General features: G+C 30.3%; 1 protein-coding gene across 1 annotated transcript in view; it reads left to right on the top strand.

Annotated features, from left to right (window-relative positions):
• Positions 1 to 18369, top strand: part of LOC145256371 (thioredoxin reductase 2, mitochondrial-like) — an 80651-nt gene that overhangs the window by 9984 nt on the left and 52298 nt on the right. Inside the window, exons 2-4 of the mRNA XM_080115197.1 lie at positions 9584 to 9652; positions 12275 to 12331; positions 17473 to 17614. Coding sequence (XP_079971323.1) covers positions 9584 to 9652; positions 12275 to 12331; positions 17473 to 17614 — 268 coding nt within the window. The remainder of the gene's footprint in view (positions 1 to 9583; positions 9653 to 12274; positions 12332 to 17472; positions 17615 to 18369) is intronic.

Here is an 18369-nt window from a genome sequence, read left to right as displayed (position 1 = left end):
AATGTTTTTTGTTACATTCCTGAAAGGATATTAATATTAATGTTAATTTATTTTAGTTAATTATTATTTAATGTTTTTTGTTACATTCCTGAAAGGATATTAATATTAATGTTAATTTATTTTAGTTAATTATTATTCAATGTTTTTTGTTACATTCCTGAAAGGATATTAATGTTAATTTATTTTAGTTAATTATTATTTAATGTTTTTTGTTACATTCCTGAAAGGATATTAATATTAATGTTAATTTATTTTAGTTAATTATTATTTAATGTTTTTTGTTACATTACTGAAAGGATATTAATATTAATGTTAATTTATTTTAGTTAATTATTATTCAATGTTTTTTGTTACATTCCTAAAAGGATATTAATGTTAATTTATTTTAGTTAATTATTATTTAATGTTTTTTGTTACATTCCTGAAAGGATATTAATATTAATGTTAATATTAATTTATTTTAGTTAATTATTATTCAATGTTTTTTGTTACATTCCTGAAAGGATATTAATATTAATGTTAATATTAATTTATTTTAGTTAATTATTATTAAATGTTTTTTGTTACATTCCTGAAAGGATATTAATGTTAATTTATTTTAGTTAATTATTATTAAATGTTTTTTGTTACATTCCTGAAAGGATATTAATATTAATGTTAAAATTAATTCATTTTAGTTACTTATTATTCAATGTTTTTTGTTACATTCCTGAAAGGATATTAATATTAATGTTAATATTAATTCATTTTAGTTAATTATTATTCAATGTTTTTTGTTACATTCCTGAAAGGATATTACTATTAATTTATTTTAGTTAATTATTATTTAATGTTTTTTGTTACATTCCTGAAAGGATATTAATATTAATGTTAATTTATTTTAGTTAATTATTATTTAATGTTTTTTGTTACATTCCTGAAAGGATATTAATATTAATGTTAATTTATTTTAGTTAATTATTATTCAATGTTTTTTGTTACATTCCTGAAAGGATATTAATGTTAATTTATTTTAGTTAATTATTATTCAATGTTTTTTGTTACATTCCTGAAAGGATATTAATATTAATGTTAATATTAATTTATTTTAGTTAATTATTATTCAATGTTTTTTGTTACATTACTGAAAGGATATTAATATTAATATTAATTCATTTTAGTTAATTATTATTCAATGTTTTTTGTTACATTCCTGAAAGGATATTAATATTAATGTTAATTTATTTTAGTTAATTATTATTCAATGTTTTTTGTTACATTCCTGAAAGGATATTAATATTAATGTTAATATTAATTTATTTTAGTTAATTATTATTCAATGTTTTTTGTTACATTCCTGAAAGGATATTAATATTAATGTTAATATTAATTTATTTTAGTTAATTATTATTCAATGTTTTTTGTTACATTACTGAAAGGATATTAATATTAATGTTAATATTAATTCATTTTAGTTAATTATTATTTAATGTTTTTTGTTGCATTCCTGAAAGGATATTAATATTAATGTTAATTTATTTTAGTTAATTATTATTCAATGTTTTTTGTTACATTCCTGAAAGGATATTAATATTAATGTTAATATTAATTTATTTTAGTTAATTATTATTCAATGTTTTTTGTTACATTCCTGAAAGGATATTAATATTAATGTTAATATTAATTTATTTAAGTTAATTATTATTTAATGTTTTTTGTTACATTCCTGAAAGGATATTAATATTAATGTTAATTTATTTTAGTTAATTATTATTCAATGTTTTTTGTTACATTCCTGAAAGGATTTTAATATTAATGTTAATTTATTTTAGTTAATTATTATTCAATGTTTTTTGTTACATTCCTGGAAGGATATTAATATTAATGTTAATTTGTTTTAGTTAATTATTATTCAATGTTTTTTGTTACATTCCTGAAAGGATATTAATGTTAATTTATTTTAGTTAATTATTATTTAATGTTTTTTGTTACATTCCTGAAAGGATATTAATGTTAATTTATTTTAGTTAATTATTATTCAATGTTTTTTGTTACATTCCTGAAAGGATATTAATATTAATGTTAATTTATTTTAGTTAATTATTATTCAATGTTTTTTGTTACATTCCTGAAAGGATATTAATATTAATGTTAATTTATTTTAGTTAATTATTATTCAATGTTTTTTGTTACATTCCTGAAAGGATATTAATGTTAATTTATTTTAGTTAATTATTATTCAATGTTTTTTGTTACATTCCTGAAAGGATATTAATATTAATGTTAATATTAATTTATTTTAGTTAATTATTATTAAATGTTTTTTGTTACATTCCTGAAAGGATATTAATATTAATATTAATTCATTTTAGTTAATTATTATTCAATGTTTTTTGTTACATTCCTGAAAGGATATTAATATTAATTTTAATTTATTTTAGTTAATTATTATTCAATGTTTTTTGTTACATTCCTGAAAGGATATTAATATTAATGTTAATATTAATTTATTTTAGTTAATTATTATTCAATGTTTTTTGTTACATTCCTGAAAGGATATTAATATTAATGTTAATATTAATTTATTTTAGTTAATTATTATTCAATGTTTTTTGTTACATTACTGAAAGGATATTAATATTAATGTTAATATTAATTCATTTTAGTTAATTATTATTTAATGTTTTTTGTTGCATTCCTGAAAGGATATTAATATTAATGTTAATTTATTTTAGTTAATTATTATTCAATGTTTTTTGTTACATTCCTGAAAGGATATTAATATTAATGTTAATATTAATTTATTTTAGTTAATTATTATTCAATGTTTTTTGTTACATTACTGAAAGGATATTAATATTAATGTTAATATTAATTTATTTAAGTTAATTATTATTTAATGTTTTTTGTTACATTCCTGAAAGGATATTAATATTAATGTTAATTTATTTTAGTTAATTATTATTCAATGTTTTTTGTTACATTCCTGAAAGGATTTTAATATTAATGTTAATTTATTTTAGTTAATTATTATTCAATGTTTTTTGTTACATTCCTGAAAGGATATTAATGTTAATTTATTTTAGTTAATTATTATTAAATGTTTTTTGTTACATTCCTGAAAGGATATTAATGTTAATTTATTTTAGTTAATTATTATTCAATGTTTTTTGTTACATTCCTGAAAGGATATTAATGTTAATTTATTTTAGTTAATTATTATTCAATGTTTTTTGTTACATTCCTGAAAGGATATTAATATTAATGTTAATATTAATTTATTTTAGTTAATTATTATTCAATGTTTTTTGTTACATTACTGAAAGGATATTAATATTAATATTAATTCATTTTAGTTAATTATTATTCAATGTTTTTTGTTACATTCCTGAAAGGATATTAATATTAATGTTAATTTATTTTAGTTAATTATTATTCAATGTTTTTTGTTACATTCCTGAAAGGATATTAATATTAATGTTAATATTAATTTATTTTAGTTAATTATTATTCAATGTTTTTTGTTACATTCCTGAAAGGATATTAATATTAATGTTAATATTAATTCATTTTAGTTAATTATTATTCAATGTTTTTTGTTACATTCCTGAAAGGATATTAATGTTAATTTATTTTAGTTAATTATTATTCAATGTTTTTTGTTACATTCCTGAAAGGATATTAATATTAATGTTAATATTAATTTATTTTAGTTAATTATTATTAAATGTTTTTTGTTACATTCCTGAAAGGATATTAATGTTAATTTATTTTAGTTAATTATTATTAAATGTTTTTTGTTACATTCCTGAAAGGATATTAATGTTAATTTATTTTAGTTAATTATTATTCAATGTTTTTTGTTACATTCCTGAAAGGATATTAATATTAATGTTAATATTAATTTATTTTAGTTAATTATTATTCAATGTTTTTTGTTACATTCCTGAAAGGATATTAATATTAATGTTAATATTAATTTATTTTAGTTAATTATTATTCAATGTTTTTTGTTACATTACTGAAAGGATATTAATATTAATGTTAATATTAATTCATTTTAGTTAATTATTATTCAATGTTTTTTGCTACATTCCTGGAAGGATATTAATATTAATGTTAATTTGTTTTAGTTAATTATTATTCAATGTTTTTTGTTACATTCCTGAAAGGATATTAATGTTAATTTATTTTAGTTAATTATTATCTAATGTTTTTTGTTACATTCCTGAAAGGATATTAATGTTAATTTATTTTAGTTAATTATTATTCAATGTTTTTTGTTACATTCCTGAAAGGATATTAATATTAATGTTAATAGTAATTTAGTTTAGTTAATTATTATTCAATGTTTTTTGTTACATTCCTGAAAGGATATTAATATTAATGTTAATATTAATTTATTTTAGTTAATTATTATTCAATGTTTTTTGTTACATTACTGAAAGGATATTAATATTAATGTTAATATTAATTCATTTTAGTTAATTATTATTCAATGTTTTTTGTTACATTCCTGAAAGGATATTAATATTAATGTTAATTTATTTTAGTTAATTATTATTCAATGTTTTTTGTTACATTCCTGAAAGGATATTAATGTTAATTTATTTTAGTTAATTATTATTAAATGTTTTTTGTTACATTCCTGAAAGGATATTAATGTTAATTTATTTTAGTTAATTATTATTAAATGTTTTTTGTTACATTCCTGAAAGGATATTAATGTTAATTTATTTTAGTTAATTATTATTCAATGTTTTTTGTTACATTCCTGAAAGGATATTAATGTTAATTTATTTTAGTTAATTATTATTCAATGTTTTTTGTTACATTACTGAAAGGATATTAATATTAATGTTAATATTAATTCATTTTAGTTAATTATTATTCAATGTTTTTTGTTACATTCCTGAAAGGATATTAATATTAATGTTAATTTGTTTTAGTTAATTATTATTCAATGTTTTTTGTTACATTCCTGAAAGGATATTAATGTTAATTTATTTTAGTTAATTATTATTTAATGTTTTTGTTACATTCCTGAAAGGATATTAATGTTAATTTATTTTAGTTAATTATTATTCAATGTTTTTTGTTACATTACTGAAAGGATATTAATATTAATGTTAATATTAATTTATTTTAGTTAATTATTATTCAATGTTTTTTGTTACATTCCTGAAAGGATATTAATATTAATGTTAATATTAATTTATTTTAGTTAATTATTATTCGATGTTTTTTGTTACATTCCTGAAAGGATATTAACGCCCATTTTGATTGGTAGTTTGTACCCTTGTTTATTATTTTTACTTCAGACAATTTTAAGTGTAATCGAAAGTTTTATTTGTTGAATAAAGTTTTCTTTTTACTTACGGAGGAGATATTATTTAATGATGAACGGATAATAAAAATGTAATGTATATTTGTTTTGACATTTCGGCATTTTTTACATAAGGATTGGTTATTCATATTATTTGGATTCATCGGACTACTGTTCTCATTTTGAGTGTCATTTTTACAACGTTTTGGTCGATATAACCTCCGACCTTCTTCACGTCTTCTCGAACTCGAGAATTTGGATGGAATTTCAAACAGAATCCTTTATTTACTCCACGAGGGTAGCATGTTCTTGTTCGGTCAGTCATGACTGGGTAGAGGTCCTAAGTAATTCGTGATTGTAATTTTTCAGTTACCCATGCTGAGAATTAACTCTTCATGGAACAAAAGCATGTTACCCTTGTAAAATAAATAAAGGGTTCTGTTTGAAATTCTTGAGTTCAACAGAAACATTCCCAAGTTTGACAAGATACGCCTGAAAAACGGCAGAGTTTACATCAACCAAAACGTTCTGAAAATCATACTCAAGATGAGAACAGTAGTCTGATGAATCAAAATAAAACAAAATATTTGTTTTGATCTTTAAAGTTTGATATGATTACTCCTAAGCAATGCCAGGTATGTTTGAAATATATAATAATAATAATAATAATAATAATGGCAAGCAATCTACAAAAGATTAATGCAAGCAACAGTAAACGTAGTCACTAGTTTTGTCTTCTCTGCGCCAGCCTCTCGAACCAAAGGTTCTCAAGTCCTTCACCACCCTTACTCAAGGCACGCCTCCATGCTGGTCTATCTTCGGCTAGCTCCTCCCACACATTCACATCGATGCCAAGAGCGATCAGATCCCGTTTGGCCATATCTTTAAAGCGCAGAACTGGGCGACCGTGGCTTCTTGTTCCATTTGCCAGTTCGCTGTAGAGGATATCCTTAGGGAGACGGCCATCGGGTATTCTGTGCAGGTGTCCAAGCCAACTCGATCATCGGATCTTGAGTGTCTGGAACAAGGTAGCTGCCGGCACGTCTTAGCACCTCTTTGTTGGTGATTCTATCCCACCAATTGATGCCCATGATATGTCGCAAGCATCGGATATGGTAGATGTTCAGTCTTTTCTCGTGACGAGCATACGTGGTCCAAGTCTCTGCTCCATACAATAGGGTACTCAGAACACAGCATTCGTAGATGCGGCATTTTGTGCGAGAAGTGAGGTATTTATTAAACCATGCTCTTTCACGTAGTCGGTTGAAAGTAGACGTTGCTCTACCTATGCGCATTTGTAGCTCCTGTCCAATCGATACTCCCTTGTTGATGTTGGATCCAAGATACGCAAAGTTCTCGACAGTCTCTAGTTCATAGCCATTGATGGTGATTGATGATGCGTCACCCTGGTGCATCACGACTGTCTTCTTCACACTGATTACCAGTGCGAACTCTGCACAAGCAGCGCTCAATTTGTCAAGCAGCTGCTGAAGTCCGCTTGCGGAGTGCGAGACCAATGCAGCATCGTCTGCAAACAGCAGCTCAAGTATTAGGACTCTTTGAATTTTGGTTTTGACATGTAGGCGAGTCAAGTTAAAAAGTTCTCCATCAGAGCGAGTATGAAGGAATACACTGTCTTCATCCTCGTAATTTCCAAAAGTATGGTGCAGAAGAACTGAGAAGAAGATGCCAAACAGTGTGGGAGCCAACACACAACCTTGCTTGACTCCACTGCACACGGGGAAGTTGTCAAACATGTCACCCTCGAAGAAGACTGCAGCTGTCATGTTATCATGGAGCAATCTTATCAAACTAAGAAGAGTTGGTGGACAGCCCAACTTTTGTAGGATGGCAAACAGACCATCTCTACTGACCATGTCAAAAGCTTTCGTGAGGTCCACAAATGCGATATGGAGAGGTCTACATTATTCTCTGCATTTTTCCTGGATTTGACGCACTGAAAATATCATGTCCATGATTGAGCGCCTGCTGCGGAAGCCGCATTGTGATTCTGGATAAACACGGTTTGCAATCTGCTGGAGCCTTGGAAGGAGCACTCTAGCAAAGACTTTGCCAGTGACACTAAGTAAAGATATACCACAGTAGTTATTGCAATCTCTTTTGTCTCCTTTCTTGAATAAAGTGACAATTTTAGCATCTTTCATAGCTGATGGAGATTTTCCGTTGTGCCAACTAGTGCAGAGGAGGTCGTACAAGTGCGGGAGCAGGAACTTATCGCACTTGAGCAGGTCTGCTGAAATCTCGTCGGTACCTGGGGCCTTCCCTACATTCGTGTGTTGGAGAGCTAATTCGAGTTCTGACATAGTTGGAATGTTGTCCAGTTCGACTAGGGTATCGAAGTTCAGAGTGGAATTTAAAGCTGTGACTATGATGTTGTGCGGTTCACTATATAGTACAGAGTAGTGCTTGACTCAGCGTTCAAACTTTCTTTGTACTCAGTCCTGTTATCTTGCGGAGTCCACGGTACATCACACAGAGTTTACCGCAGTTAGCGGCAGTCTGCACTTCGTCGCACAGGTTGTTCCAGTAGTTGTTTGCACAGTGCCGAGCAGCTTTCTGGAATTGACTGCAAGCCTCTTTCAGCTTGGACAGGGTGTTGCGTGTCAGCCTGCTCACATACTTCTTGTGAGCATCGTTTTTGGACAGTAGTAGAGGTTCTAAAATTTCTGCATTCTCAGCCATCCAGTCTTCGCAAGGCGGCCGCTTGGTTTCAAAGGATGTGACATGCATCGCAGTTTGCAGGATTTCCCAGGATTTCTCCAGGTTCACTGCTTCCCCTGGTGCAGAATCTCTCAGCTTATTTTCGAGTGCAGTGCAAAACGCACTGATGCTTTTGTTGTTCTTCATTGCAGCCGTGTTGAGACTACGAGGTGGTCTTGGCTTATGTGGTGCAGGTTTCTTGTTCGGGAGATCGAGTTGTGTCAGCACGAGTGAGTGGTCGGTATCACCATCGGCGGAGTGGTAAGTTCTTGACCTTTTGACAGAACTGATGTCTCTTTTTCTACACAATGCAAGATCCAATTGGTGCCAATGTTTGGAACGAGGGTGTCTCCAAGAGATACGATGACACATTTTCTGTTTGAACCAGGTGTTTGCAATACAGAGTCCCTGTTGACTACAGAGATCCAGAGTTCTTTGACCATTTTCATTATTTTACCAGTACCAAAGTGACCAATGATGTCAAGCCAGGCAGTATTGCTTACACCAACTCTGGCATTGAAGTCTCCGAGTACTAGAAAGTGATCGCTGGTTGGGATCCTGCTCAGTATTTCGTTGAGACAGTCGTAGATTTCATCCTTCACATGATCTTCGCTAGGCAGTGTTGGCGCATAGACACTGATGAGTCATAATTCTCTCTGAAATGCTGACCGGAGTGTCGACTACATGTTCTTTGAGTAATTTGTTTGTCACTGCGAAACCTACTCCATGGATGCGAAGTGTAGTTTTGTTCCAAGATGGAGCCAGTTCCAGCCAATCTGGTCTCCTGTAGAGTGACAATGTCGACAGACAGCTTGGCAAGTTCACGGTCAAGTAATGCGGTCTTATGGGGCAGACCTTGTGCACAAAGGTTGAGATCCAGGTCATGCGTGAAACCCGGGCACAGTGTATAAATGTTCCAACTTCCGAGTAGGAGAGTAGCCTTTGAATTGTGATTTGTAACAGGTGAATGATTTACGTCTGTGATTGCCTGACCACCCCATCAAAGCAGCGGACATGACGGGGTAGCACCTTACTGACCAGGGGCTGCCTGGTTTGAGGTGGGCGGTAGCCACCCACTGGGGCTAAGTAGCCCCTCCCACCGTTGCGGAGGATCCGAAGCGCCTGGTCGTGACGTCAATTTGAGCAGACTTTTAACTCATAACTATCTTCCATTGTTGCAAGAGCCTGGACGAAGAAACTCATGCGTTGCCCAAGCGGCACGAGTGGAACTTGACCAGAGCCGGTAGAACCCAAGGAAAGACAAGGTCAGTACGTTGGTACCAACTCTGGCTGCAGGAGATGGCTGTTGGCTCATAAGAAGCTCATCCAACCTTTGATAGGTCTTATTTTTGGTCCTGCTGGGTGTCCCCACACCCTCCTCACTCAGGTTACCCCAGACGGGAGAGCCGGTTCAGTCGCCAACGACCCGACCATGAGGCAGCTAGCACTGGGTTACATGGTACCAGTGGAAGTCTAAGACTCAACTGACAATAATAAAATATATATATATATATATGAATGTATTGAAATATAAAAACTGAATTTCTTTTCTTGTAGGTCGAGATAACTCTTACGATCTTATTGTCATTGGTGGTGGATCAGGGGGCCTTGCCTGTGCTAAAGAAGGTTTGTGTTCATTATTTTTACATGTTGTCAGTTGGTCGGTTGGTTTTTAACAGCATATAGAATCTCTAAAAGTCAGTTAATGCATGTAGGTTATTTGTAATTGTATTGGGTCATATGAGTGTTTTTCTTTTTCTTTTTCTTTTTACATATATTGGAAGTAATATTTTGGGAGATGGGTAAAGAGATTTTTTTAGGGTTTCAAATTTTTATGGAAATGGCTCGAGACAAGGCATGAAACCACTTGATGTAAGGAGCAAACAAGAACGAAAGCTGGTTATTCCAAACACAGGAGATGCCTATTGATCTTAGTCTTCAAAAGAGAGGTTTTTTTTATCCTAATAAATTAGTTAATTGGTACTTCTGCAGTTTAAATCCTATTTTTCTGTGATTCTTGCTCAGCAACACTCGCCGAATGACAAAAACAGCCGAATTTTATCAAGTGACGCGAGTAAGCAGACGGCCAAAAATTGGAAGAAGAAAAAAAAGAACGAAAGAGAGTATTTTTTTTCCGACCTAACCCAGTCTAGTATAAACGCCCCCAATCTTTGCATGCTAAGAGCAGCTCTCAGAATTAATACCCCCAACCTTTGAAGCTGTTTTTAATATGGGGAGGTTGGGGGTGTTTTTATTATGCTGAGTTAGGTCATAAAAAAAATACCTTTTTAAAGACCGTTTAAACATATTAGGTAAAAAAAAAAAGTAGATTATCGTTTTTTGTTTGTTTTTTTTTAAATTTTTAAGTGTTAAATGACACAGGTTACGCCGTAAAAATACCAAAATAACTTTCCAAACACAAAAAAAAAAAATATTTGTTCACTAATTACAAAAAAACAAAACTTTTTTAATAAAAAACAAAAAAGTTGCCAATAAAAAAAAAAATAAAAACAGTAAAATATATGAATTTATTACGGTAGGATGTTTGTTTCGTTTTCTTTCTTTTTTTGTTTGTTTCATTATTGACCTCCATTCACTTTATAATTGGGCAGTTTTCATTGTTCGCCAGGTGTTTGTGAACGAGGCTCCCATAAAAACGGGATTTAAACTGCAGAAGTACCAGTTAATGTGTAAGATTAGGTGTGTAATGGAAAAAATATGCAAATATTAATCATTAAACCCTGACTGATATTATATTGGACAATAACTAATAGTATGTTGTTTACATTTGATAGCAACGAATGTGAAGAAAGAAAAATGCAGAAGATACATTTACTACTAAATACTAAAGCTGTATGTTTGTGTATGTTTTAGTGTTAGCAGAAAACCTAAACAGTCATTACTTATGTGAAAAGGGGGGGAGGATTCGTTCGCTGTTGTTATATGTTGGAAGTTAAGTGTCTATTAACTGAAAATTATGCCGTGTGAATCAATATTTGTCCTAGCAATGCCATATTGTAATGTTCTGGAGTGTTCGTTTAGAATGATCTAATTCCAGGAATAAGAAAATTCATGGGGAACCAATCAGAAGCAGTGGACTTTCCTGAGGGAGACTCTATTATTTTTTTATTCTAGTACGGGAAAGTTAATGGTATATCTGTGTTTGTATGATCCTGTTACGGGCGGTGTAAGCCTAGAATCTGTGGAATGTGTAGATTTCCTCCCAGTGTCGACTGGCGGCGGTGGTAGAGCTAAATAATTAGAGGGAAAACGAGGTACCCTTTCCTCCAGCAAAATTGTGATGGTGTTACTCCTAGGATGTAATGTAGTATTTCATCACAATTGAATGTGTCTGCAAAGGTGTTCAAAAGTTACAACAGATGGTGACTATTACCCTAGATGTGTTGAATTTGTATGTAGCATCTGTTGTTGCAAACCTACTATACTTTGGTCCAGAGAGAAATTTCTGTAGACATTTTATTATATATGGAGATATATAATTAACTATTTATGGACTGTTTTTTTTTTTTTTTTTTAAATCAAACAAAAAAAACAATTCATAATTTTTGTTTTTAAACAGAAATTCATTGTAAAAAAAAACAGTTCATAGATATTTTTTTATAACAGTTATTTTTTTATGTTTGATGTGAAAAAAATTACCAACACCTGATGTTTGATTTAAAAAAAAAAACAGTTCAAAAACATATTTCTATTATAAAGGTTATAATTTTTTAATAAAAGTTCAAATAAAGACTGATTTAATAAACTTCTATCTTTATATTTGCTTTAAAAAATAAGATACTCATGCAGAGAGTGATACGTGCTGAAATAATAACGTTATTATTTAAAAAGCCATTCTTAACATGGAGAGGGGAGGGTGTTTTGTACCTATTCTGTACTTTAACCTTACAATTGAATAAAAAAAAACATATCATAAAATTTTAATTAAACATGGAAATACGATTTAAAAAATAGTGTGAATCAGTAAGTGCATTAGCACCAAAAATAAAGTTACATTATATATAGTGTTAGTCATCCGAACCTTAAAATTTGTCTGACGTCACTTCCATTGAATAACTTTGTAAACAAAGTGCGACTCTTAACATAAGTCTCCATAAAAAATATTGTTCGGTCAAAAAAAAAAAAATTATATCATTGTTTTTGATATAGGTGTAATTCTAAACAAGAACCTTTAGATTTATACTCTTCAAAATTTTTCTTTTAAATTTTCTCTTTCGTCTTTTTTAGCTGCTTCATTTGGAAAGAAAGTGGCCGTCTTGGATTTTGTCACACCGTCAACTCAAGGTTTGTGTGAATCTATTTATTATGATGATTGCACTTCAAGAGGTCAAGGTTCAAATGATTGCAACCAGGAGGTTTTGGAAGAAAATGAAGTATAACTCTTAAGAAATTACATGTCTCCCTCTTGCAACGTGATGATGTGACATGAAAAAAAAAACACTCGACTAGCTACAACCACTTTAAACGATTTCACCCACTCTCTATCTGTGCCTAAATCTAAATGCGAATTCCACAAACAGAGCTTCTTTCCCAGAACTGCCCATTTGTGGAACACTGTTCCACTGGCCTACTTCCTGGTTGCATACAACATGGTAGCCTTCAAATCCAATGTAAACAAGTTCTTCTTGTTGAATGGTCCCCATAAATAATCAAGTTCTACCCAATTTACACCATTAACGATTACTATACTACCACCTTGCATTCATTAACTCTTATCCTCGAGTGGCCTTCGAGCCTTGATAAGTGATGACTACCAAGTAAAAAAAAAAAGGGTGGGGGGAAGTGAGATTTGAAAAGTCAGCATTCTAGAGGAAGAGAATGCTGGCCTACAAAAAATGTTTGGCAGCCCTGTCGGCATTCCCTGGTAGAGGCGACTCAGGTGATTAGCAATAAATTAATCCCTTCTCCAAGGAAAGAATCCTAGGAGTCGGAATCTGAGTTTATATCTTCCAACTCTATAACATTGGTCACAACATTATTAAGCTATAATCTTGCAGAATTATTTCCCTTGGATTCTTTGTTTTTTTTATTTTAATTTTATCATTTTGTTCTAGTTGGGGGATCATGAAACATTGGTGCCCAGAAAACTCGTCCTGGGAAAACCCGTACTCGGAAAACTCGTACCCGGAAAACTTGTACCCGACACCCCACCACTTTTTTGCTAGGTAGGAAAACTGGTCCCTTATTGAATAAATATCGATTGAAAACACATTTTATTATCGTTCTTGAAGGAGGTATTGTTTTTAAAAGAGACTATGCACCCCCATAATATTTAAAAAAATTATTTTTAACTCTTGCTTTAAAAAAATAAACTTGGTCACAGAGTTTAGATATGAAAAACAAAACCAAATATTTATTTTTTAAAAATACTCTAGGTGTAACACTTTTTGTGTCATTACGAAACAAAAACAAAGAAAGAAAACATGTGTATTAAAAAAAAGCGATTATTTTATTTAGAAGAATTAATTCAGTTTAAATAATTCTTATGCTATTACAAAACAACAAAAAAGAAAACACGGTCTTATGTAATTTTGGTACTGCGCTGAAATAATAATGTTATTATTTCGAAAGACATTCTTAACATGGGGAGGGGAGGGTATCATTTAAAAGCCATTTCGGGTGCACTTGTGCAGTGTGCAGATGGTGGCTATTGTTAGGGGGCGATAACTCAATTTCTTCTTGGTCAAATAATGTGGCAATTAAGTAACAAACAAGATTTTTTTCCAAACAAAATATTTATCGTATAAAAATGTATTAACATATAATTGTGAAAATATTTATTTTAAAATCTGCGTAAAGAAATATAATTTAATAAAACAATTTTGTAATAAAAATAACATTAGATTTTTATAAAGTAAAATAGTTTTTTTTTTTTTTTGTTTTTTTTTGAACAAATAAATAATTAAATGAAACATCTTTTTGAATTAAAGCAACTTTGAAGGGTCAACAAAAAAATTAATAATTTAAATGTTTTTTGACAGAGACGCGCCACATGGTGACAGTTTAGCAAAGATGGCCGCAGTGCACATACTGCAGAAGTGTTATTTCATGAACAAAAAATGTGTTAAATTAAATTAATTTTTCGGTAATTCACGAGGAACATGGACCCTGCATCAATGGTGTTTTTATTTAATAATTGCTCCCTCAAAGCGTTTTCTTTCACTTTCTTTGTGACTTAATTTTTAATCGCGTGTGTATTTATTTTATTTTTTTGAATTTTTTTTCTCTTTGTGTGAATTTGATTCATATTTTTATTTAGTGCTTGTTTTTATTTTATTTTTATTTCATTTTATTTTAATTTTTTTATTATTTTCTCCACTAAATATTATTTTTTTTTTAAATTATTTTTTCATACATATGCAAATAATGTTTTTGCCCCCCCCCCTTCCTTTTTTTTTGGCCTCAGATAGTACCTTCAAAAAGATTTCATGATTAAATAAACCAAAGAAAACCTTTTGTGCATGCGCGTTGGAGGAGCAATCATTAAATAAAAACAACGTTTATGCAGGATCCACGTTCCCCGTGAAGTACCAATTTTTCTAAATAAAATATTTGTTTTATTATTTGATAATACAAAAAGTGTTTTCTTTTTGTTTGTTTGTTTCGTAATAACACAAGAAATGTTAAAAACTAAAGTATTTTTAAATAAATATATGGTTTCGTTTTTTGAGTCTTCTGCTCAGTTTCGTTACATAATCAACCATATCCACTTCTAGTAGCTTGATTTTTTTCTGAGCAGTGATCTTGTGCAGTACTTAAAAATATGCAAATTTATTTTCTTTTTGAGGGGGGGGGGGGCTCGTTTTAAAACTATATCTACCTCAGTATTTTCTTTAATTTTCGGACATTTTTTGTTCCAAATTATTTACTAAGTAATGTCGAGTGCGATATTACTTGTTATTTCTTTTTAACTAAATAAACTCTTTAAAATAAGTTTAAGCACCAAAAACTTACAAAGCTAGGTAGACAACGAAAACTTAGAAAAATCAATTTAATTTTTTGAAAACAGTAAACAAGTAAAAATATTTTGAAAAATTTTATGGGATGTGCATTATTACCTAAAAATATACAAATTTATTTTCTTTTGGAGGGGGGGGGGCTCGTTTCAAAACTATATCTACCTTAGTATTTTCTTTAATTTTCTATTTTTTGAGCAATTATCGAGATTCCTAAGATGTGATCCTCTTATGTTGGACATTTTTTGTTCATAAGTAACACTTGATATTACTTTTCTTATTTTTGAACTAAAACTATTTAAAATAAGTTGAAAGACCAAAAACTTTCAAAGCTAGGTAGAAAACAAAAACTTAGAAAAATTACATATATATATATAGATAGATAGAGAGATAGTTATTATTTTTTATTTATTTTAATTTTAAAAAAATAATGTTGGGACGATTAATCGGAATTGGGAATCAAAACTTTTTGGCATATCAGAATCAGAAAATTTTTGCCTATTTTCTTATACCAAAAACGATTCCTTTAATTATTGTTTGTTTTATTTAATTTTGTTTAAAACAGATTATCCCATTGCATAAATTTTTAAACTACAAGTAAAACTAAAATCTATAGATACCCCCCACCCCACCCCCACCTCCCACAAGTGTATTTTTATATTTGAGAAAATATCTGCATATTCAACATGTGTTTTCTTTTTTGTTTTTTTGGTAATCGGAGGGAAAAAATAACAACTCTATAAATAATAATAATAAAAATATTTTACTATAAAGAATCAGAATTGGTAATTTAGTACAGAATCAGTAATTGTATCGGAATTGGAAAAATATTGGAATCGTCCCATCACTAATATATATCTATATATATACAAAAGGCAAAATGTGTGTGACCATTTTATGTATGTCTCGCAAAGGCTTCTTACTTCGTTACTATCGCTTAGAACTCTTTATATTACCCCTAGATAATAATATCTACAATTTGGGAACGCGGGTCGAGTCTAGATTTATTTACGTTGACTTTTATGAGATTCGCGCTATTTCATCCTGTCGCCTGTTTGTCCTGCTTTATAGTATAAACTAGCAGGGGGTACCTGGTGTTGTCCGGGTGTTTAGAGGTGTGTGTGCTCAGGGGGGGGGCGGTAATCAAAACATAAGAATAAGCGAAGTAAATATTTAAAAAAAAATAAATGTTAAAACTTTAAAAAATCGAAAAAAGACACAAAAAAACTAACGTGAGGTAAACGAACGATGTTAAATGTAAAAATGGGAAAAACAAAAGAAAACGCGAATGTGATGGAAAAAGAAAACAGAAAAACGAACATTAAAATTTCTTGAAAAAAAATGTGAAAAATTAAAATTTAAAAACTCAAAAAAAAAAAAAAAAGAAGACATCTCACACCACGATTCGAACCCAAAATCTTTAGATAAAACCGCGCTCTAAGCAACTGAGCTAAAACAACGTCAACGAAATTCTGTCGGTTTTTCAAATATTTAAAGTTAATCATGTTCCGACGTCGTATGACGCATGTGTAGAAGCGAACTTGTCATGAGAGGACGGTTTTTGCTGACCCCTTCCTGTAGAAAACTGATGATTTTAGGGTGAAGAAATTAATGTTTTTGGCCAATTTTTCGATATTTGTCGGCCGAAGGTTGGAACTTTAAAATGATACTAATCTGGCAAAAATCCATGACCTGTGTCGAAAGTTTTTGCGAGACATACAAACACACATACAAACAAACATACATACACGCATTTTCGCTTTTATATATATAGATAAAGTGAAACGAAATTCAAAACGTTGTTCTCGGCATCGTGCCGGAACGTCCAGAAAGCAATCAGCTTTTGATCAATGCGGTGGAAACCTTATATCAGACAATTGCTTTCATATGGACACCCCTATTTTTTATGGGGAGCTGGTTTTTCAACCCAACATCTTGGGTTGAAAACTAAGCCAAAACAAAGGTCACTGTGTGATTGATGTTTGACCTAATTTATCGTTTTTTGTTTTTTTTTCACTTAAGGTTTTTCAAACACCCTAGTTTTTTACCCCGTCCCACACACACACACACAGGGGAAGCCTGTCTCACAGTAAATAAAAAAAAAATGCAACATCTCACGATAACCTCATTAAACAAACACCTGTCAATCAAACCTCTTTGACTTTATAACCCTTAATTTAACATTCTTCTCAATTCATCTGCCTTCGTGGCCTACAGGGTTAAGTGGTTTGATTTTTTTCCCCTCCCGTTTTCACCTTCGTGTTAAGGGTTCAGGGGTTCAATCCTACGTTTTTTTTTTTAATACACACACCGCCAAACACCCGGGCAATGCCGAGTACCCCCTGCTAGTACATATATATATATATATGAGAGCGAGATACCCAAGCGATATTATCTTTATATGACTGAAAAGTTATACATAAAATTTAATTTTTATTGTTTTTCTTGTTTTTTTTATGGATGTTTCAGGTACAAAATGGGGTCTTGGTGGAACGTGTGTGAATGTCGGCTGCATTCCAAAGAAATTAATGCATCAGTCAGCTTTACTTGGTCAAGCCATCAAAGATGCCAAAAGTTTTGGCTGGAACATTCCGGAAACGTCTTTCTCCTGGTAAGTATTTCATCATTTTCCTTGTTTTTTTTCATGTTCTGTTTAGCATCGTTTTCTAAAGATTTGTGATTGCTTTTTCGTTCACATATTCATTTGCTGGATATTGGCAGGCAACCCCGGGGGGGGGGGCATTCACATGCAAAATGGATTCAAATGTGACGAATGTGGGACTTTCCACCATTGTCTAGCAGCATGCATAATTTGATCCGAAGGTTGAAACAATAGGCAAAGAAAATATTAAACATTCCTATAGGAGAAGAATGTTTTTAAAAATAAAATCATCCCAAAGAAAAAAGTAACCAGTCGGTCGGAGAAAGCAAGGCTCGTATCATCATTTCTTCACTGCTCGACATCCGACAACCACACACCCCCTATGCCTTTCACAAACGTCAAAACACACAATAATAATTTGTCTCCGAAAAACTGATTTTTCGGAGTGAAATAAAAACTAACATTTTTGTGGATCAACTGTGTTGTGATTTTTACTCGCTGTCAGTGTGTGTATATATTTTGTGCCAACGGCAAAAGTACATGTTACCATTATAACCCTCACCCAATTGGGCAAACACGTTTTGAACAACCTGCCACAGTGAATACGTAATACATCTGTCCTCTTTGTAAAGATAGTCACGGAGTTAAGGAGTTTGTCACATCTTTTGAAAGCATCATTTCGTAAGGTTAAAGTTTAAAATTTTATAAAACTAAGCAATGCTGTACTTTTTATCATTAAATGAAAAATCATTTCTGGCACTTTC

The sequence above is a fragment of the Euprymna scolopes genome, chromosome 32, assembly GCF_053919585.1.
Source record: "Euprymna scolopes isolate OS-2025 chromosome 32, ASM5391958v1, whole genome shotgun sequence".
In the NCBI taxonomy this organism is placed as follows: Eukaryota; Metazoa; Mollusca; class Cephalopoda; order Sepiida; family Sepiolidae; genus Euprymna; species Euprymna scolopes.
This window is presented reverse-complemented; position numbering and strand designations above follow the sequence as displayed.